Source organism: Vicugna pacos, chromosome 1 (genome assembly GCF_048564905.1).
Source record: "Vicugna pacos chromosome 1, VicPac4, whole genome shotgun sequence".
Classification (NCBI taxonomy): Eukaryota; Metazoa; Chordata; class Mammalia; order Artiodactyla; family Camelidae; genus Vicugna; species Vicugna pacos.
The window spans coordinates 19,561,311-19,584,429 of NC_132987.1; the positions used below are offsets into that span (position 1 = coordinate 19,561,311).

The window sequence follows — 23,119 nt, forward strand, 5'->3', positions numbered from 1 at the left end:
GAGGCTGACCTCATTCCTTGGCTCACGGCCCCTTCCTCCGCCTTTAAAGTCAGCGGTCACACCACGCAGACCTCCGCTTCATCCTGAAAGCTCTGACTCTCCTACCTCCCTTCAATTATTACAAGGACCCTGGAGTTTACATTAGGTTTATCTAGATAACCCAGGCTAATTTCTCATCTCAGAACCCTTCACTTAATCACTTCTGAAAAGTCCCTTTGCCGTGGAAAGTAGCACAGTCACAGATCTCAGGGCTTAGGGTTTAAACATCCATAGGGGCTGGTATTCTGCCTACATTTTGGGGGTGACTTAAATGTGTCTATCTCCCAGGATTTTGTGGGAAATGCAATTTATTAAGGAAGTTCCTTAAAAAGAAAACAAAAAGTTCATCCGAGAGTTTGGGACAGAGGGAAAAAGACCTTTTCATGACCCGACTATATTAGCAGGTTTGGAAGGAGAATGTCCCCCTCACACAGGGGCTGAGGGCCCAGGGTCATACGTGGCATTGGGTAGAGTTGCCTTTATCCGGGATCTCCGAGGGAGAGCCACAGGGGAGGCAAGGCAGCCTGCAGGCCGCGAGGACCTGGGAGAGCCCGCTGCCCTCGGTCTTCTCTCCCTCCCCTCAGCCCCCTCCCCTTACCAGAGAGTTGCAAAACCTCCCTTAGACCCTCAGTGTAGAATAGCTCTGCTGTGTGTTTCTCCTTTACTCTCACCCTGTACCACACGCACACAGTTCTTCTGATCCCAGGTGTGCTGTTTTGGGGGTTTTTGTTTTGTTTTGTTTTTTCGCCTTTCCGCACCGAGCAATTTTCTCCAACACCAGCTAAGTATCCGACAATTCAGTTCAATTCTGATGCTAACTGGAGTTAGCACAGACCCCGGAGATTAGGGGCTCCGTCGCATGAGACTGCCCCCACTTCAGATGCCAGTCACTAAGTCGTAGGTCCCCAGGTTGCCCACCACTTCTGTGCAGCTCAGCCACACATCAGAGGTTCCCACAGCCCTCTCCTTGGATTTGATCGTTTGCTGGGACAGCTCACAGAATGCAGGGGAACACTTACTCAGGTTTACCAGTTTATTATGTAATAAAATACACAAATAAAGGATATAGACGAGCAGCCAGATGAAGAGATACGTAGGGCGAGGTCCAGAGGGGCCCACACAGGAGCTTCTGTCCTCGTGGAACTGGGGTGTTACCCTCCAAGTACATCGAAGTGTTCCCCAACCCAGAAGTTCCCTGAACCCCATTCTACTGGGATTTTTATGATGGGTTCACCACACAGGCATGATAGATCCTTAACTCTATTTCCAGTCCCTCTCTCCTCTCTCCTACCTGGAGAACGGTGGGTAGGACTAAAGTTCCAAGCCTCCAGTGGTGGCTTGGCCTTTCTGGTGACTGGCCCTCATCCAGGAGCCCACTTTCCTCATTTCTATCACACAGCAGATTCCAAAGAGTTTATGAGCTTGGGGTCAGATGCTTCTACCACTCAGGAGATTGACTCAGGGTCTTCGGAGCTCTGTGTCAGGAATTGGGGTCAAAGACTAAGTGTTAGAACAAAAGATTCTCCTAGCACCCCTATTTACAAAGAATTTTAGGTCAGGAACCAGAGGTTAAGCCCAATCTTATATATATATATCTATTATTATTATTATATAATATGTTATGTTATGTTATATAATATATACTATACACCATATTATATGTTACATAATACGGCATATGATATATACATAGGTTTCTTACTGTCATACATTATAATTATATTACATAATTAAATTATATATTTCTATTATATAATGTTATATGTATTATAATATAATGTTATTACATTATATATTTTATATCATATATAATATGTTATATATATTACATATACACACATATATGTTTCTTATTATCTCACACTCAGGCATAAGAATAAATGCTCTAGGAAGTCGTCTTAAGGCTGAGCATCTTCCCGCTTCTGCTGGATCACTAGAGAGGGAGTCTCAGAGACCTGGCCTGGCAGAGCCAAGGCTCCGGCTCACCAGCAGGACCTCAGCCTCTTCCACACGAGGCAGGGTGCCTACCACATGGCAGGCTGCATGCATATTGATTGAACAGATGAATGAATGAATGGATGAATTAATGACTATAGTGTACATACCTTTTAGTGGGATTAAATAATTTAATTAGGCATTCCCCTTTTATGTACACTCCCTGAACAGCTATAACCTCTCACAGCTCACCATTATTATACAGGATTCAAAGAATCTTCTTTCCTCATACAAAAAACCAGTAGTGACCTGTGTAGCCACTTGCTGTTGCTGTCCTGGTGGGCGACACGATGGAATGCTGTGCAGGTCTTTTGTCCCTCACCGTGCACTTTGGGAACTTGGTAGGAAAGCTGTTATGGGTTGACTTGGGTCCCACCAAAGCAGACGTTAAAGTCCTAACCTCCAGTACCTCAGAATGTGACCTTATTTGCAAATAAGGTTGTTGCAAATGACATTAGTTGAGATGAGGTCATACTGGAGTAGGGTGGCCTCTAAGCCAGTATGACTGGTGTCCTTATAAGAAGACAGCCATGTGAAGACAGGGGCTTGGGAGGATGCGTCTGTGAGCCAAGGAGTGCTCATGGCTTCCTAAACTCAGAGACATGGAGCCGATTTTCCCTTGGAACCCTAAGAAGGACCAACCCCATGGACACCTTGGTCTCAGACTTCTAGCCTGCAGAGCTGTGAGGCCAATAGTTCTCACTGTTTTAGGCCAGTAGTGGGCAGTCTTTCCGCGCAGCATCCCTAGCAGCCTAACAACACAAAGGCCAATGCGGAGCCGGGGACTTAGGCCCTCCCAGTTTTGTTAGAAGGCATTGTCAAACCTTGGCTTCGAACAGTATAGCTTGGATGGAAGTCGGGTTGAATGAGCCACACTTCTCTCAGCTAATGTGGAGGCCCTGTTGGATTTTCTGACAGCTACAATCAGACTGAAGCTTGGACTTAGCAGGTGCTTTGCACTTGGAAATCCACGCTGAGTAACTAACCTGGGTGTAGAGCTGGTCAGAGCACCCACCTTCTCTCAAGAGCGAGGGAAGTTTGGTGCTGGCAGGTTTTTATGCTTGTTTGGATGTTTCGGGGGCAGGGCAGGGGGTCTGGGGAGGGAGAAGAGGTACTGCTGGATCTGTTCCCAAAGCTTTGTAGGGACCAAAACCCAGAAAACTCCCCAGGGCCAATCTCCCTGACTGGCTGGGCTTAAGATCTTGGAGGTTCTAATGGATTTAAAACCATAACTGTTCCCTAAAGATTTCTACAAATTCTCCCAAGCTGAATGGATTGATTGTTCAAACAAAGTACCCAATTTCTTTGCATGGAATTCCAGGCAGAGGCAACCTGTTCACCCGCTTTCCCTGGAGGCCCCTGTGATATGCAAATCAGCCTGTCTCTCCACAGAAATCTCTCTGCGGGAGAGTGGGATGGGGACGACCAGGTGATCCCCGTGTGGCTAGGATGGGGGCAACCATGGGATGCGTGTGGCCAAAGCCCGCTGAAAGCCTTTCATTATAATCAGGCACTGCGAATGCCACCAGAGCAAGGTCAGTGTGGGGAGCCCGCGTGGCGGAGGGTCTGTGCCGAGACCCAGCCGCTCCATGTGGAAGGCACACTCGTCTCAGCTGCACCACTGACACTCAGCAGGCGGGCACGTGGTGGAAGGCAAGACAGGTTAGCCACACAGTGCCTTGTTTATGGAGCCAGTACCTGTGGGTTCTGGTCGTTGTGGGTTTTGTCCAACAAAAGTCCCAGCACAGCAGAACGAGATTATTCAAGACTTTATTAGGTCAAGAGAGTGAGAGGGAGCCAAAGACTGACTCCCCGAGCTCCTCCAAAGCTCCTGTATTTATTGAGAAGAGTCAAACAAAGAGTCAAAGTGAAATATGTCACTGAAATGAGTAAGGGGCATGGTATACGTGCAGGGATGCAGGTCAGCAGTTTCAGTTCGTGAAAAACAGAAACATTATAATCTTAATTTATACTTAGAGAGAAGGTTACAATATTGATAGTACAGATGGTTATTTTAAACCTCAAACAATCATGAGCAAGGTTACAGTGTTCCGAATAATTGATAATGAAAACCCAGACCACCACAAAGTCTCCATACAATGATCAGAAGTCGTCTAAGCATGTGAAGCAGCCCAACTGTCCCCAGCTAAGGGCTAAGTCACAGTCTTCTGTGAGCAAGAGCAGCCTACACCATCCACCTGCACCTGATGAGTGAAGCATGTCCTGCCGGTTAGGGCAGGGGACGAGTTATGGTTTTACATGAGCACAAGCAGCCCTGAGTCTATGACCTCGAACTAAGCAAAGCGAGCAAAGCATATCTCTGCTTTTTACAGCAAGGAGACAGTTCGTAGCAGATTCCTGCTAGCAAAGCAGCTTCAAGGCAACTGAGCTCAGTTCCATAGATAAGGTGGTGGCAGGGATTGAGAGTTTAGTGTCTTATGCTCTTAGACGTTTTTCTTTGAAGTGGCAGTATAATGACAGATATAGAAAGCACTGGTTTTGATTATACATTTCTTATGTTTTTACATAAAGGTGAGAATATGATTTGGTAAAAGCAATCACTACAATATCAAAAGTTGGTTAACCCAAGTTGCTGCTCCCACAACACCTGGGGACAACCCTGCGAGATATGAGATGCAAGAAGCTCTGGCATTTGCTCTGTGTTTGGAGATGGAAACACTTAACCACTTCCATCCGTGGTCAGCTCAATTTTCCAAAGAGGGCCAAACTTATTATTTGAATCATTCAAGGGCGATTTATTCACCAGCACCAAGATATAGGTCAACTAAATTATAATTCTACTTCTCTAAAGATATCCCCTGAGGTTCCACCTTTTTTAAAAAAAAACTTGCAAGGGGGAGTCAGACTGTGTATTTACAGATAGCTAGTCTCAATAAGAATACTGGCAGAATGAAAAATTAATTTTCTTCAAATACATGACTGAAGAGTTAGCTGTGTCTCGGCAGCCTGTATATTAGGGTCCTCTTCAAAGAGCCTACGATCCTCATCTTTGCCGAGAGATAACATCCAAAAGCACCAGGAAACAGGAGTTCTTGCTCCAGCCCTGCTATTAACAGGCTGTTTCACCTTGAACGAGTCCCCGGTGCTCTCTGGACCCGAAGGCTGGTTGAAGGCTCCAGGGGACCCTCCCACCCACTCTTCTGCAACTGCCCCCAAATGTCAGCCTTCCTGAGGCTGGAGAGAGTGATGTGGGACAGCTCACAGCTGTTTATCTGCTGATAAGTAGCAAGAGGAGAAATTAAGCAGAGAAAGAAACATTTTTGCCCCAAAGTACTCCCTCCCTCCATTCCTCCTGCCAATCCTTGCTTCTCCTGCCGAGTCCCTAAGAGACTGAGAGCCCTGTTGGGAGACACCTCCCTCCTTCTGCCTATGTCTCCTCTGCCTGAAGGCAGGGGGCTGAGGGCTCCCTAGACTGTGGCCTGTCTTCCTTGAATCTTCACCACCTGTCTCTCCTTCGCACATCCCTCCTTACGGTGCTCTCTGGGCCTCCAGGTCATGTAAGTGCATTCCTCACCTTCTCTTTGGAAAGGTTGCTGGGCACTTGGTAACCAGGATTCGGTACCCATGGGTCATGGCTGAAAGGTTGTATGCCTAGTACCAGAGGAAGAGGACTCAGGGGAGAGCAGACAGGGCTTTGTAGAGCATGACAACTGTTCACCCATCCATCCCTACTTTCACTTATGCAGTCTGCATTTGCCAAGAATCTACGGTGCACATGGAGACACCTGTGGTCCTTGCCCTCACGGATCTCAGAATCAATGGCTGGCCTGACCAACGGGCGTAGCCACCAGCCATCTGTGATGGTGGAGTGCTTGAAACATGGCTTGTCTGAACTGAAATATGCTCTTAGTACAACATACACAATGAATGCCAAAGGCTTAGTAAGAAAAGTAGAACATAAAATATCTTGCTAAGTTTTAATATTGAGTACATGTTGCAATGATGAATGGATATATCTGATTAAACAGAGCCTATTATTAAAGTTCATTCTCTTTTTTCTCTTTTAGTTTTTTTAATGCAGCTACAAGAAAATGTGGAATGACAGATGTGCCTTGAGTGTTGAGGGGGACTTGGGAGGGTGGAGGAGGGCGGGGATGCTGTGGGCTGGCACAGAGTAGCCCAGGTGGCGGGGTGGGGGGCAAGGCAGCACAAGGACTTTTGGGCACGTCCTGGACCGAGTGTGGGGAGGGCAGAGAGCTCATGCGAGGAGCAGTGGAAGCAGCTGAGGGTAATGAGGGGCAGGCAAACACCAATAGTGACACCGACTTTTTTTAAGGTGCTGTTCCAAGTGTTTTATATGTACTAAGTCACATAAGCGAGGTACTCACTGATGAAGTGGTTATTATTGCTATCATTTCTGTTTTATAGACGAAGACCCTGAGGCACACAGAGGGCATGTGACTTGCCTGTCGCCCTGTGCTCTCACATAGCCAGAAAGCAGCCCAATCAGCCTGGCTGCAGAGCCTTGGCCTTGAACTTGCTGTAACCCCTCTTGAGGTGGGGCTGACTAGTGGGCGCTTGGTGAGGAATGGGCATCCCCACGGATTTGGGGCAGCACAGAGCCCAGAGTGAGGAGACAGGGAGGCTAATGTGGGGGCAAGGAGTTTGGGGCAACCTGAGGATGTGTTGGGGGAAGGGCAGAGACGGACGCTTCCACAGCGGCTGCTTCGCCAGGTTCTCTGGCCACCGCTTCACACGCCCTCTCCTCCCGCTCTGAGCCCCAGCCACAGGGCCACTGCCTGTGCCACTCCCTCTGCCTTCATGTCCTTATCCCCACGGGCCCCCTCACCTGCCTCCTTTCCTTCACCATCAAGTCCAATCTCCATGACCAGGCAAACCTCCCAATTATGGGCTCATATTGAAATGGAACAAAACCCAGACCCTACGGGGCCTTTGCAGCACAGACACCCCAACCCCTCAATGCCATGTCCTCCACCTGCTTTTTGTCTATAGAAAAACTTGAGTCGAAGAAGAAGTTTAATCAGAGAAATAAGAAGATACAGAAACAAAGGGAAACAATCAAACAAAAAAGAATGATAATAGTTTAGCCATTAAACAAAGTCAGGGACCTTTAGTTCCTCCTCACGGGCTATAGACACTATTCTGAGCCTTTGAGCTGTCTTGTCGACACTGAAACCCCCAGCAGGTGGAAGAACTTAACTACATGAGACGAGACCGCAGCCATGGCATAAGCTGCCACAATTCTGAGAACTGGCCTCAGAGAGATGGAACAAACTGACCCTGGAACTGAAGATTAACTGCACTGAACCAAGGTTAACCAAGATGATGCTGATCAGACACCACGTGACTAACTTCAAGATGATGGTCAGAGCTGACTGTGCCATTCTGCGTGGAGCCCCCTCCCTCCACCTGTACGTCCCTGAAACTCCCCTTTAAAGGCTCTTGGCCCTGATTGTCAGGGGAGAGGGAGTTGGTCTTTGGACAGGAGTCTGCCCTCCCCCTGCCCACTCTGGATGCCAGCCTCTAGAATAAAGCAAAGTTTCTTTTCTACCTACACATGCCTCTCTTTGTACTGGCTTTTGAGCAGCCAGCTGGCCCCGAGTTCCAGCAACAATATGGCATCTTGTAAGTCCCCTTCGTGGTATTTCTCTCAGATATAATGCTGCATTTATTTATGTGAGCATTTCCTTTTCCTAGGGAAGGAACTGGGTCTATTTTTGCTCACTTTATACACTCCACACCTAGCATCATGCCTGACCCATAATTACTATCAATAAATTTCCATGGAATAAATAATCAAATCTTCCTGTGACACAAGTGTTCTGTGCGTTGTACAGATGAAGAAACTGACACACAGCAAGTCTAAGAAACTTGCTGCAGGTCCCAGTCCAGGTAAGAGGGCAGAGCAGAAACTTCCCCTGAGCTGGCTCACTGCAAAGCCGCTGCCTCCCACTGGGACTGCTAGGAGGTGCGATGTCCCCAGGATGGACGTTGAAGCCAGAGGCCAGTGGGAGGCCTCACAAAAGGCATGGGCCCTTTTCTGGCCAGGCTCTTACTTGGACTCACCCATATCCGATGACCTCCACCCTCCTTCCTTCATCCCATAGGGCTCCCATCTTCTATCCAGAATCCTCCATGTCCACTGGACCTTCTCAACCCTTCCTCTTGGACTGCCAGCCTGGAGAGGTCCCCAGAATTTCAAGGATTTGACCCAGATATGGCCTCATCCCCACCAGCCTGCTGCAGCTTGCAGAGCCGGATTTATGTCCCCCTTTTCTAGAGGAACCATTCCCACTGTTGCTGGCCTTCACTGTCATCATTCATTCATTCCTTCATTCATTCTTTCATTCAGTCTGAAAATGCTAATTGTGAAGCGGCCATCCTTTCCCTTATACTGAACCTTGAGAAACTCGAAGTCTTCCGTGGGAAGGGGTCACACTCACAGGACAGGCCTCTAACCACCTCAAGCCCCTCCTAAAGTGACTCGCTTTCAAGACAGCTCCTTTCTCGAGCCGAGCAGTCTGCTTGGTCTTTGGGCAGTCGACTGTGATCAGGGGAAGAACCCCAGAGGAGAAATTGTCTCTTTCCTAATTGTCAAATGGAAGACATGTGCTTCCCAGCCTGCGAAAATATGAAACTCGCTCTGGACACAGTGCTTACAACCTACAACAAGCAGGCCGTGCCTCCAAGGCTCCAGTCTGCACCCCTGGGTCCCTGACAGATGTCAGCTGTTCAGGAAAATCAGGAGGAAGTTATCTGCAGATGAATTCCATGGCACGTCCTGAAAGCAAAAAAAAAGAAAAAATGGAGAGGAGGGAAAAAGCTTAAGGGCTTTTTGTTTTGGGGGGCAAGGGAGTCTAGTACTCAAGGCGGGGTGCTGGAGGAACGTGTGATCAGAGGAGGGGGAGCTTCGGGAGAGGTGGGAGGGAGGGGGGACGTGGGGGGTGGGGTGAGGCAGTGGCATATGGTGGACAGTGGGAAGACACTGGAAATCTTCCTGTTTTATTCACTCTCATGTTCCCAATACCTAGGAAGCGTCTGGGGCATAGTGGGCACTCCATCAACATGTGTTGAATGAACTGAATGAATCTCACAGCATGTGTCATCTGAGATTTTTTTGTTCCAAGTGATGTTCATAGGTGCCTTACAAGAAAACAAAATAAACACGGTCAGAAATTTTGACAACCTGGCTCTTCTCTCCCCACATTAGCATATTAAGTTCTCTGAGCAAGAGGTTTTCAGACTTCACTTGTCCAAATCACCTGGAGGGCCTGTTAAAACACAGGCTGCCAGGTCCCACTCCCTGTTTCTGTTCAGTGAGTCTGGGGTGGAGCCCAAGAATCTGCATGTCTAACAAGTTCCTAAGTGTCTTAGCTCAGGCTGCTGTAACAAAATACTGTAGACCAGCGGTTTCAACAACAGGTGCTTATTTTCTCACAGTTCTGGAGGCTAGGAAGCCCAAGATCAAGGTGCCTACAGATCTGGTCCTGGTGAAGGCCCACGGCCTGCGCTGCAGGTGGCTGCCCTCTCCCTGTGTCTTCTCAGGGCGGAGAGAAAAGGAGGGGGCTCTGGTCTTTCTCCCTTTTCTAATAAGGACACTTATCCTACCGTGGAGGCCCCACCCTCATAACCTCATCTAAACCTAATTATCTCCCAGAGGTGTCTCCTGCAAACACCATCACATCACGGGTTAGGCCTTCCACATGTGATTCTCGAGGGGATACAGACATTCCATTTATAACACTTGGTGATGCTGATGCTATTGGTCCAGGGACTGCATGTGGAGAAGCGCTGCTCTGAGTCATCCTGCTAAGAGAATCTGTTTTACTGTGTGAAATGAGGCTTTGCCAAAGCATTCTTGTCCCTGGACGCCATTTTTCATGGTACCTTTTGCAGGACAGCGTTCTAGAAAGCTCAGTTGGGAAGAAATCTAAGGAGGACATTTTCCCCTGTGATGGTTAATGAGGGGCCTCATCTCCACTGGCTGGTCCCACCCCTCTTCCTCACTGCTGTGCAGTCCCCACTTCATTGAGAACAGGTTTTCCTGCCCTAATCGCTAGCTCCTGTGTCAGCCCCCAAATCTGCAGAATTTGAAGATCAGCCCCAGGCTGGGCTTTGGCCTGGATAGACTTCTTCATACATGAAAATGAGATTGTCAGGAAGCCCTAGAAGTTAAGTGATCTTCCCAGGGTGTCATGCAGGAGGGCGGTGGCAAAGAAGAAACCAGCTGGTCCAGTAAGCTGATTCCAAAGGCAAAAACCATATAGCATGGTGCCAGGGTACCAGGCAGATCATCAGTGCATAATAAAGGTGTGTTTCTCTTCCCACGGATGAGTTTAAATCTTAAATGCAAGCAATTCTCTTTTTTTTAATAAATTTTTTATTGAAGCATAGTTGATATATAATGTTAGTTTCAGGTATAGAGCAAAGTGATTCAGTTATACATATGCATACATATATTTTTTCCCTTCTCAGATTCTTTTCTATTATATGTTATTACAGGAAGTTGAATATAGCTCCCTGTGCTACAGTAGGTCCTTGCTGTGTATCTATTTTATATATAGTAACTTGTGTCTGATAATCCCCAACCCCTACTTTATACCTCCCCACGCTTTCCCCTTTGGTAACCATAGGCGAATCTTAAAAAAAAAAGGTACCAGTTCTATATACAAACCAAAAACAGACCCACAGACATAGAAAACCAACTATGGTTAGCAATTCTTGATTTACACTCTCCAAGCACAAAAGGCAAGGACGGTTTTCCAGGCTGGTTTGGAGGATCTGCCCAAATGTTCCTCAACCAAATTGCAAAAGGGGGAGGCCCCTCTGACACAGGCTGCCTTTCATGTTTCCTGCTCCCCTGTGCTGCGCTCCCTGAGTCAGCAATCGCTTTTTGACAGAAGGCCCAGCGGGTGCTTTCTGAGCTGTCATAACCACCTTCCGCGGAAAACACACCGTGCTTCTCCCGGCCAGTTCAGAAGTGCCGACAATCGCCCGGGGAGATCTTCAATCGATTTGCAAATAAGACTGGCATCTTTGTTGTGGCATGAGGTGGATTTTGGCCCTAACCAAAACTTCTCTTTCAAACGTTCTGAAACAGTGGCCTGAGGCCAAAGGGCCTATGCAAGTCCGGCGGCCTGACCCTGATTTGCATGGTTTTAACCTCCCTGGTTCAATAGCTCTCGATTTCAGGGAACAGAGTTGTTTTGACCTTCCCTCCTGATATGTCCTGTGGGCAGGGGCTTATGTAGGTCTCTGTATCCACTGTTACCTGAATTTAACACGTGAGAAAGCTGTTGAAGTAAAGAATGGCTTTCTAGAACAGAAGGCACTAAAGCAAGACTCCTAAGCGTGGGGTACGAATGTCTCAGGATCCCAGCCTCCTCTCTCCAGCCTCGCCTCTGGCCACGCACATCTGACCGGATGTTGGTTGGAATATACACCCTTCCTTCGTGCATGGAACCCATCTGTCTCAGTAGCTGCTTTATAAGATGTTTCATTTTGCTCTAACCTCTTCTCTCTTCCAATTCATTAACTCTCTTGTCAGCTTTCTTGGTTTATTTTTACTTTATGTCTTTTACGTCTGGAATTTCTAGTTGGTTCTTTGTCAAACTTGCCTCCCCCTCCCAATTGCTCCCTTTCCTCTGGTTCCTGGAATGTGGGTTCAATGGTGTGTCTTGTCTGCTTTTCCTCACACACGCAAAGGATGGTTTCCTCTTCCTTTTGTAAGTTTTCACGCTGAGCTCACCTCTGGCAGGGATTGTCCTGCTCGGACCCCAGGCTATGGGCACATCTCTGTCCAGAGGTTTGGAGTATGTCTTTGCTGAAGGCCGATGCCATTTTAAGATAGCATCTGAGTTCTGGATTTCCACCCCATGTGGGCTGTGGATTCGGAGCCCATGCATGTGCTCAGAGCAGGCTTGGGGATGTAACACCTCAGGGGCACTTGCTCCAGAGTGGCAGGCTGGCTTCCTCCCTGCATTCCTAGGTCAGTGGTGGCAGGGGTCCCAGAGCCCAGGCTTCAAATAGTCCCAGGCTTTATGCAGACATGCCAGCTTGAGTTTTCTCTGAGTCATTCCTCCCATGGGCTTTGAAACCACGGCTGATAGGCTGGGCCTTTCTAGCTCTCTTACTTTTGTTCTGTTTTGTGATTGTTTTTATGCAGCATCTCAATGTCTTTGGAAAAGGAAAGGAGTTTCCATAACTGCTCAGGCTGAAAATCTGCTCTAAGCATCGTAGATGCTTTGTTTTATCTCGAGTCACACAATAACCCTATGATGCAGATACTATGACTGTCTTCACTCTACAAATGAAGGCGTTAAGGTTTAGGGGGCTTTAATTATTTTTACCAAAGTCCAGAATATGAGTCCCCAGAAATTCCTAAAGCAGGTGTGACCACCCAAGCTGTGACCTAGGCTCCGCTTGCATGGACGCCCTCCGCCCCCGCCTTGGCTGCCCTGCCCACTGCCTTCTGTGGCCATCTCAGCCCCAGGGCAGCCCCTCCCTGTCCGACCCACACTCATACCAGGGCTTTCTCACCCTTCCCCTGATACATTGGAACCTCTCCCCTGCTGAAATGTTTTCCGTCTTACAATAACCTGTCCCAGACACATTTCTCAGTCTTTCCCTTCTCTGGTCCGTATTGTAACATTGTGAGTAGGAGTGAGGGGAGAGTGGATGAGAGCAGCAGCATTGCATCATCAGGACGTGGCTGTAATTTAGCTGGAGGGATGGAAAGGGGGAGGAAGTCTAAAGCGATGCCTTGTGTCCCGGCTTGGACAGCAGGCAGATCGGAGGAGGGAGCATTTGCTAAGGCAGGAAACACAGGCAAGGGAACAAGTGAGGCAGGAGTTGGGGGGCATAGAGCTCAATCCTGGATGTGATGAGTTTGAAGCGTCTGTAGAACACTTAGTGGGCCATTCAGGGGCCATCCGACCTGTGAAGCCATCACTCAGGAGACCCGTGTCTGCTCAGGATCCTGATTTGGCAGTGAGCGTGTGAATCTGAGCCACTGGTTGTGTGTGGGATGGAAAGACAAGAGGCCGAGCGTGGAAGCTCACCGTGGGGAGTAGGGGGTGGTACACCTAACTCCCAGTATAAACTCCTTGAGATTAGCAACCACAGTATCTCTTTCCCTTTTCTAGAGGTGCCTAAGACAGAACTGGCCCTCCTGCTTTATAGGGTTGCAGTGCGGATTAAACAGTATAAGGAATAGGAAAAGCTGCTTTAAAATTGAGAAGCATTTTTCATGACGGGTGGTTGCTATGGCTACCACCCTCCTCCAGCCCCCAAATGCCCATACCTCATGCTGCCCACAGAAGAAAGGCTATCCAAGCCCTCAGGCCTCCGGACCTCCATTCCAAACTATCCTCACAGCCTCATCTCCCTCTCCTTACCTTCCCCAAACCACCACGGCCCCTCCCAGTGCGGTGTCTTTTTTCCTTCCCTCCTCCCAGTGCAATCAGACACTCTGCCCTCCTCCACCGCATCACCTGGTGCCTGGCACAGGTCTGTGGGCGTGAGTCACAACCTGCTATGAGCCTTTCTGTTGATTCTGTGTCTGGACTGGAAGCTCCACGAGGGCAGATGCTTTCTTTCGTTCACAAAACAGGGTGTGCGTTTGGTACATGTCTGTAGGAGTGAGTGAATGAGGGACTCTCCGTTTGCCCCAAACCTAGGACCTTCCTTGGCCGTGAAAAGGACAGATGAATGAAAGAATAAAAGGTTTCAACTCCACTTGCCTGAAATGTTTTCCTTGCTACCCATTCCTAATGAACTCTTAACAGTTCTACCCACTCAAAAAACCCCCTTCTCCCATCCGAAGTCAGCTCCCCACTCCCTGGGATCTCACAGTGCTTTGCGCCTGGTCTGTAAGACTTACCTCAGTTCCCAGTGCATTCAAGTCTTCTACATTGATACCTAACCCCTCCCCCAACCACACTTTGGATTGAAAATCTTGAAGGCAAAGCACATATCTGATAAGTTCTTCATCCTGTGCAGCTCCCAGCATGCTCCCTAGCACGTTGGTTCATAGGTAAATGTATGTCACACTGCATAACTGCATTCAAAAATGTCCTGGGAACACCAGCTCAGAACATCCAGGGTGGCCCTCTACAGGACATATGGACCAATTCGTGGGCAGCCTGATCTTCTCCTGTACCCTCGTGGGAGGCTTCCCTAGCTCCTGACTCCTTCCCCAGCCTGCTCCCAACTCAGACCTCCTTGGCATTGTCCCTGCTCCCAACTCTCCTTCAACATTGGTCCCTAGGCCTCTGTCTCTGATTCACTCGCCAACCAAATGGCAGCTGTGGCAGCCCCGTTGGGAACACACCTGCAGGTTTCCAGAGGGCAAAGCATCTTCAGTCCAGCTGAGGCCTTGGGCATCGTCTCTGGGGTAGCATTGGACAGGCCTGATGCCAGCTGGGCGCCCCAGTGATTCACCAACGGCCAGGAATTAAAGTTCCTCTTTCTCCCCAGGAAAGGTCACTTTGCCTAATTTCCTTCCTTCATTGGGGAGCCATTGCCTTGACACATTTATTTTTGCTGCCTCCTGGCTTGATCATTTCTCAATTACAGTTTGTCCCCGCAGTTGTAGCCAAGGGCTACTGTGGGGCTCTTCCTGGCCATAGATCCGCATTTATGAAACCCTAATTAGGCATTTCCTTCAGCTGCTTCATAGATTTCTGGGTGTGAGAAATCTGCAGGCTTAAGCCTAGTCTCGGCTGAAAGCCGGTTTGGATGCCCTGTTAAAGCTCTCTGGGGAAGCTCCCCATCTTTTCCACCTCTGAGTCAGCCCAGGCTGCTCCCCGCTCCCAGAAGGCCCTGCCTTCTGACCTCGGAAAATGTACACCTTACCATCTTTTGTGACCCAGATTAAAATAGGCAAAATGTATTCCCCTTTCAAATTGCCAGGATTTCCTTTTTCTTTTCTTTTCTTTTCTTTTTTTTTTTAATACTCAATGTAGTAGGGGTATAGTGCGCAAGCACTCTCCCGCTCTGCAGGCAGGGGTATAAATAAGAACAAACTATTGCAGGAAAAAATTTGACAAAATGTGTCAGGAGCTTTCAAAATACCTCCAGCCTTTGACCCGATAATTCCACTCTAGGAATCTCTTCCTAGGATACAATCAGAAATGCAGATAAATATTTATGCAAAAAGAAATTCATCACAGTGTCAGTTATAATTGCTGGTGCACAATTAGTGCCTGGTAATAATTAATTATAATATACAGTATAGTATAGTGTATCCATATTGTACAGCCATCTACAATGAAGTTGGTAAAGGCATTTGAATGCTGATGTTAAGTGAAACAAGCAGACTTTTAAGTCGTATGTACAGTGTAATCCAAATAGACCTTTCCCAACTGTAGTTTCACAGGATGTTTATTAGCGATGCTGTAAATAGAAAAATTCCATTTTCCAAAAATGTTGAAAAGTTCTTATAGGCATATACTTTGAGGCTGCCTGAAGCCTTGGATATGCTTGGGATGAAATGGGAAATTGAAAAACAGGAACAGAAACCAAGGCTTAGTGTTCAGTGTCACTGTTTTTGTGCAGCACATCACAGGGGCTGCTGTTTGTGGAGCAGGCCTCAGGAAAGCTGGGGGCTGGGGGGGAGGATGCTCCCGGAAAGACTGTAACATTGACAGGGGTTGCTGCTTCTGCTGAGTTATGGACTGATTTTTCTTCTTCCTTGGAACTGTTTTGTATTGTCCAAAAATGCTGTAAGTGTTGTGAAAGAAAGCAAAACAGAGGACCATCCGGCTTTGGCAGACGTGGAGGGCTGGAGAGTCAGCCAGCACATGGATTCAGCCTGGCAGTCAGGCCAGAGAGGATGGCCCCTGGAAGGGTGGGGATGGCGGTCTGGACGGGGGAGCCCCTGGTGCTGCTTAGTTGACTCTCATGCTCTGTCTATGTTTCAAAAGACCTAGGGTGTGAACAGGGTCATGGCACTGTCACCCGCTCCCTCTCCATCCTGGGACCGGCCAGAGGTTTCCTGATGTCTCAGAGAATATCCCCGGATTGTTCTGACTGGCCATCCCTGATTAGAAACCCCAAGTCCAGGGTGCACTGGGGCTCCTTAGATTGGATGCTTCCCCATTCAAAACTCTCCTCAGTTCCCCACTCTTCTCCTTAGTGACCCCTGGACTCTGTCTCCAGCTCTTCCTTTATTCCACACCTACACCCCTGGCCAGCCTCACCTGGATCACAGACCCATCCCAAGAGCCAGCACCCAGCCCAGCATCCAGTCTCAGGCATCGAGCAAGAGGGGGTGTAAGTCAGGTTAGGACCTCTAGTGAGATGTAACAGGCACTGAGCTGTCCACTCAGAGGAGTGTAACTGGATTCTGGAGACATTTGCCTTGACCCCTCCTGCTTACCTTCCAAGGGCCCCAAAAATATTCATCAGGCTTTATCAGGTTAATGGGCTTCAAAAGGAGCAATTTTCTGAGACATGAGACGGGACAATATAAAAAGAACATTAAGGGGAAAAAATCTTACTCCAAAATGAAAGGGAAAAGCTCATTTAGCATCCCGTTGGTGTTACCTATTCATGAGAAACAGCACATTGAATCCTGAGTGGGCTGTTGGGAGGGCTCTGATATCCTCACCCTGGGGTCACCTGCATGCAGAACTCATCTGTCTCCGCTGCCACACAGGGTGGGGGCAGTGGAGACCAGAGGACACAGATGAGAGACGTGTCTGAGGTGGATGCCGCAGGGTGCAGTGGGATTTGAGGGAGGGGGAGTCTGGAGGAGAGAGTGTCTCACGTGACATCCAAGACACTTGCTTAGGGGATCGGAGAGAGGGGGAGCTGTTCTCCAGCCTTGCCACCTTTTATGTTTCCCATTTCCTCTCCCAAGATGTACCATATTGGCTTCTATTTTGGATAATGCCATGGGAGTTCAGTATCTTGAGGTCAGAAATTGTGACTTTATCCTGGCCCCAATGTCTCCATCCATTAAGGTTAGATTTTAGTTCCCAGGTCCAAGACTAGTAATCTTAGGTGCAAAGTTGTGAGGGAACACGAGTGTAAGAGTGCTCTTCACTGAGTCCAGCCAGGAGGACCCATTTGTGGTCCTCGTCTGCCTCCCCAGGGACTCCAAGGAGGGATGAAGATGAGTCCTCTTGGGATGACTGTGTCTCTCAGAATTGATTTGGCTTGAGTTGAAGGGAGCTTGAGACCACAGCAGGTCCTGGGACAAGCTTAATATAGAGACAAAAGAACTGGGGGTTCCTACTCCTCTGAACCTCATCCTTCTTCCCCTTCCCATCTTCATGCTTTCCCTCTTACTCCCTTCTCACTCCAACTTTTTTTCATCTTTCCCTTTTGCTTCTTTCTCTTTCCTTTCCTCCTCCTCTTCTTTATCTTTATCATTTCTCCTTTCAAACTAGCATCTTTCTTTTCATAGCTCCATCTCTCCCCAAACTTAGAGAAACCATTTCAATTTAACTGTTTCTCTATTAAAGAACTAAGAAAATTTTCCTACAGAGCAAATTTAAGCTGACGTTCCCACCTGTCCACCAAGCACTTGCCAGCCTAGACAGCTGGTAATTATGGGACCAAGATAATCTGTCCTTAGTCAAATATTTGCCTAATGATCAGATTCTCAGGTGTTCCTCTACCTGCTGGTTTGCCCCATCATGTTTCATGTGAGCTGCTATAACCTCAGTGCCCATCAACCATTATGTTCATTGAGTTCTTTGCGATAAAAATTTTTGACCCCCAAATGTCTCCTCCCTTTCATAATTAGAAAAGTCTGTTTGGTATTTCATTGCCTATTCAATTTTAAGTATTGCTTCTCTTTCTTTTCACTAGATTTGTGACAAAGAATGGCATTACTATGTCATCAATGTGGAGTTTCCTGTGGTTACCTTATACATGGATGGAGCAACATATGAACCATACCTGGTGACTAACGATTGGCCCATTCATCCATCTCACATAGCCATGCAACTGACGGTCGGCGCTTGTTGGCAAGGTAACCCTAAGTCGAGCCCTTCTCCCTGGCCCACCTGTGAACAGTCCATGAAAGGGACTGACAGAGAAAAGGGCAAAGCAATTCGTACAGGATCAGCCAAGAAAATTTGCTAGCCCTTAGTAATAAAACAAGACATGAAAACAAGGACTAATCCAGGCACTAAGCTTGCATAATAGTTACGCACTTGGCTGGAGACCAGATTTTTATTTTAGATCAACATGAGCAATTTCACGTTTATCTCTGAGTTGCTAATGCCTTTTATTGTTCTGGGACCTTATTTAACTTATGTAGCTGATTGCTCACACCGGTCAGGAGCCAAGGATCTCCTTTTATCCCCAACAAATTGTTCAGAACCGCAACCCTCTGTTCCGGGAGCTCACAAAAATGTGGGCTATGGAGGGTGGATTGTCCATAGGCTCCAGGCCACAGGAGGCCACTCTCAAATTTGGCTCAGCTCTGAGCCCCTTCCCTGCTCCTCAGGGACAGAGGCTCCTCATTGCCTTTTCACTCAAAGGCTTCTGCTCCCATCTCATTTCCTCTGCTGCTGCTTCTCCTCCAGTCCCCAGACCCAGACTAATGACCTCTTTGGAAACAGGGAAAGCAAGCTCTCTGAGTATGCATATAATCTTTCTGTTCCCCCACTCAGATCTGTTCGCATCTTTGTTTTTGCTCCCCTAATGGCTGGGGTGCTTTGAAGTACCAAGGAGAGAGCAGAGGGGAAGTAAAATGCTCCCCGAATAAGCAGATTCACACTTTGAGATGACCCAACCTCGTGTTGATGGATTCCTTGGAAGTTAGTAAGATCTGTGACCTTGACCATTCACCACAGGGGGCTGAGGGGAGAGGTAGGCTAGAAGAATATGCCTGCAAAGGACCAGCGGACTGAAGGGTAAACTAGGGGAGACACGGACCCCTCTGGGTTGGGATAAAGAAAGTGTTCTGGGCAGCTCCATGCAAGAGAAGATGGAAAGGAGTGCCTATAGTGCAGCCGTGGGAGCACTGGGGACGCAGAACCCAGGAAGAAAGTAAAGCAGGTGTGGGGCAACAGAAGAGAGTGTATTTTTGAGCAGAAATCACCTACATGAAGTCTGACGTAAGTCACACAATAGTAAAAAGTTTATCAAACATTTCAGTAGAACTTGATGAGAGCTTCCTCAGGATTGCAGAATTCTTCAGGATAGATATCAGGAAAGGAAGACCGTGTCATCTGGCGAGAGTCTATGAAACTAATTAGTGTAGCAAGGCACGGACTCCAAGGTTGCACAGGAATCATTAATCACCGAACACAGCTGTGCAAGAGTGATGGCCCTCTCGTGTGGCTCAGTGCCCCAGCTGGACACCACCGCCAGCCTGTAGATACTTGAAATATAGCTTGAATACTGCCTGTGAGATAAGGAGTCCCTAGTCCTGATCTCACCATGAACATTACCATGACTCTTTCCTAGAGACTCTCAGAGATCACCTCTAGATCCCTGTCTCCCCAGCCTGCAATGGAAAACTGCTCCCAACTCTAGAAGGCCAGCTGGAACCACTGTTTCCCAGTTACATGCCAACTGGGTAGAACAGTCCCACCAAAATAAAAAGTGATTTTAGAAGAACCAAATTGATCTATTTGAATAGTTAGAATAGGCTAGTTTGTGCTGCAGTGACAATCAAGCCCCATATCTCAGTTACTTCAAAGAATTCTCACTTCATATTCAGTGCAAAAAAATGGGGGCTCCTCTCTGCTCTTCCCAAGAAGACAGAGCAGCCACATTGCTGGATACTGAGAAAGAAGGAAACAAAAATGTGATGGATGGTGCCCGAGCCCTTAAAGCTTCCACCTACAAGTGACACCAATCATCTCTACTCACATTTTATTGGCCAAAGCAAGTCATATGGGCACACCTAACTCCAATAAAACCAGGAAGTGAAATCTATCATGCGTCTGGGAAAAAAACTGAAAACGACTGTGTGAACAACATTGATGAACACCATGGTCTGTCCACTTACTCAACAATATTTGCTTGACTGTCCTTTCCACATCAAAAATGCAACCACACTTCTGTAAATGAGGCAACCCAAAAGTCCTACCTGTTACTGGCTCCAAACCCAGTGTACCAGTTCCCTGAATGATTCCTGAGGCTCTCTTCATCAGGCTGAGATGTGCAGGAGGCTCTCTGTCAGGCCCAGATGTGGCTCCACTTGATCTGGAAACCTGTACCCTAACAGGAAGAAGTATTTGCTACCACCACAACCATCATCCTCTCCATACATATGTGCACGCACACACACACACACACACAAATACACACAGTGGAATGAGGCAGAATAAGCAAAAAGTATTTCTGCTAGGTAAAAGGAAGAATTAGAGAAACACAACAATCTTTGGTCCACAGCAACCCTGAAATCCCTCTGGGCAGATGCTATAAGGCCCCCTACCCTCGGGTGGGGTGGGGGGCTCTTTGTGGCCCTTGACTCCGTTCTCTGGGGGGGGGTCTCCTTCTCCAATATCCTCCTAAGCCATAACTGAAGATGGCATTGTCACTTTATAAATAGAAGCTCTAATATTATATATGATTACAATGTATTAAAAAGATATTCCACAAAAATGCTTTTTAAACTAAAGCATGTATTTATTTTAAAAGAATGTGGGAGAAAGAATGGCTACTGGGGAGTTCGAGTGTTTCTGTCCTCTTCCAAGACAGATGCTAGGACCCCTCTTTATTGGAGTAGAGTGTGGTCACATGAATTTGCTTCAGCCAATTAAATGTGAGTGGAAGTTCTTCGTATCATTTCCTGGAGGGAACTTTAAGAGCCAGTGCTGCAAGGAGGCCCTTTACATCCATGGGGTAAAAAAGCACTAGTGGTCCCAACTAGTAGGAAAGAAACAGAGACTCTGAGAGGTGAGGTAGCTCACCCAAGGTCTCCCAGTCAGATCTGCCCAACCCCAGCTCTTCAAAGCCTGTTCTCCTTCCACTGTGTCTCACTGCCCCTATTGCCAGTTGGTCATCTTGTCGATGTGATTATGTGTTTGGGAAAAGGCAGGAGCTGATGTGTATTGAAACAAACATGATAAACCCTTTACCTTCTGCGATACCTGACAAGTCTGGAATCAAAATACAACACAAACTCTGCATTCCCTTTGTTAACCTCTCGCTACATACTCCTTTCATTGGCCCACTACAGAACAAGAGAAAAGAGCTTAGGCTTTGGAGTCATAAAAAATTTGAGTTTGAGTCAAATCCCAGCCCTGTCACTTCCCAGCTGTGTGGACCTAGCAGAATCCTTAACTTCTCTGAGCTCCAACTTTCTTATCTATTTTCTTATCTAGAGTAATACCTACATCACGGGGTTCTTATAAGGATCAGATAAAGGGCACATGGAGTGTGCTTGGCATGTTTCAGTTGAATGAATGTATTAATTTGAAAACACTTGCTGGTCTGCTCCTCCACCTCCTTCTCTGTTCCTTACACCTCAACCCAAAATGGCAGATTGTCTACAAGACCTTAGAACACTCTGACCTCTGCGATTCCAGCTTCCCCAGGGCTCCCTGCATGCACTGACTTTCCTCCCTCCGCCAGGACTAACCCTCACACACAGACCCTACCCTCCCAAGTCCTTCTATAGAAAGTCATGGAGGCTGGAGAACAGTCAGTCGGAAGACAAGTACTAGAAGATGGGCCTGGTGGTGTAGGTGGGAACCTGATAATCCAGAGAAGATTTCGGTATCTTCCCTGAGAGACAACCCACTGGTGAATTTTCAGCATAGGAGAAAATCCTTTACAAATCTTTTAAATTGGGCTTTCTGGGATGAGTAAGAGTTCACTAGGAAGATAAGGAAGGCAACAGCGTATGGCATAGGCATGCTCAGGGTGCCCCGTCACTGGAACGTGCTTGGACCAGTGGAAAGAGTGGGGAGGAGGCTGAGAAAAGGAGTTGACACCAGACCATAGGATGCCATGCTGCCTTGTCAGGAGCTTGGAGTCTCCTGAATATTTACATCCTCCCTGGAGCCATGTTTTTGTCTTGGAAGGACAGATCAGAAGGCCTTTCAGTTGAACACGGTGCTGTGAAATTGATGGTCTACAGTGCAGCCCTCCTCTCCGTATGTTTCTAAAGCTGCCAAAGTCCACTTGTATACATATCATAAGCCCGCTGTGTGAACCTCTAATTGCCTTTGGGCCTGTAATGGTGGGGAGTTTTGGAGGTTGGCAAGGGAACTCGTTCCCATTTGTGAAATTTCCAATTGGGGTTTAACAATGGGGATTAGAAAATGATGTGATGGCAGCTGCTTGCTGGGAACTGGCTCCAGCACTGTTGCTGGGCAGTGCTCTGCAGCCCCAATTAGCCTACCATGTCCGCTTAGTGAATCTGAAAGCCAAAGTAATCAGTGGAATTTCATTTTCATTGGTATTTTTTCCAGTAATTAAAAGAAAAATATTGAGACTTCATTTACACATAAGAAATGTTGCCAGTACTGCCTAGAGCAGGCAGAGTATCTTTGTTCTAGAGAAGAGTTGAAGTCAGGATGGACCTTGCATCTCAAAAGAGTCCTCCTTCCTTTATGTGACCGATGCACACCGCCTTGCCATCACCTCTGCGCTCAGTGGCAACGTTCTCAGGGTGGAATCAGACCCTCTCTCATGGCCAAGCTCAGTCTGTGCTGACTCAAACTGTTACCTTTAGACAAAGACCAGGTCCTTTGTCTCTCTCTGGGTCATGCCATGGGAGAAGATCATTTAAAAGCCTAATTAATTTGTCCTTTTCCTTTGAGTTCCTACTCATCCATTTCTAACAACAAAACCTCAAGTTCCACTCATATATGATAAAAAATTATACACTCACATCTTTGCCCCTGGACCTCTACATGGGGCCCAGTTTACCCAGGGCCTGTAACCCAGCTGTTGTGGAAGTGAGTCAGGAAGGCTGCTGATGGTGGTAGACCAGGGCCCTAGGATGTGCCCGGGATTTCAGGGAGATGTCCCAGCAGATGACACACCAGGACACCTCTCCCCCAACACTATAATCAGAGCAGCTCTGTTTTAACTATTTTGTATGCTATCGGGGCAAGAGTTGGCTAAACATGTTTGAAGAAGCATGAGATACTCACCCAAGAAGGAGCCACCCTGCTCCCTGCCT

The 23,119-nt window shown here is 47.6% G+C and overlaps 1 protein-coding gene across 4 annotated transcripts in view; it reads left to right on the forward strand.

Moving 5' to 3' along the window:
* The window catches only part of CLSTN2 (calsyntenin 2), a 593,109-nt gene that overhangs the window by 536,754 nt on the left and 33,236 nt on the right, over positions 1-23,119 (forward strand). For all 4 annotated transcript variants that reach the window (XR_012071294.1, XM_031677155.2, XM_072958352.1 and 1 more), the window contains exon 9: positions 17,836-17,998. Coding sequence is in view for 3 of the 4 variants with exons in the window: in XM_031677155.2 (XP_031533015.2) it covers positions 17,836-17,998 (163 nt within the window). In the remaining variant the exon portion in view is untranslated. The remainder of the gene's footprint in view (positions 1-17,835; positions 17,999-23,119) is intronic.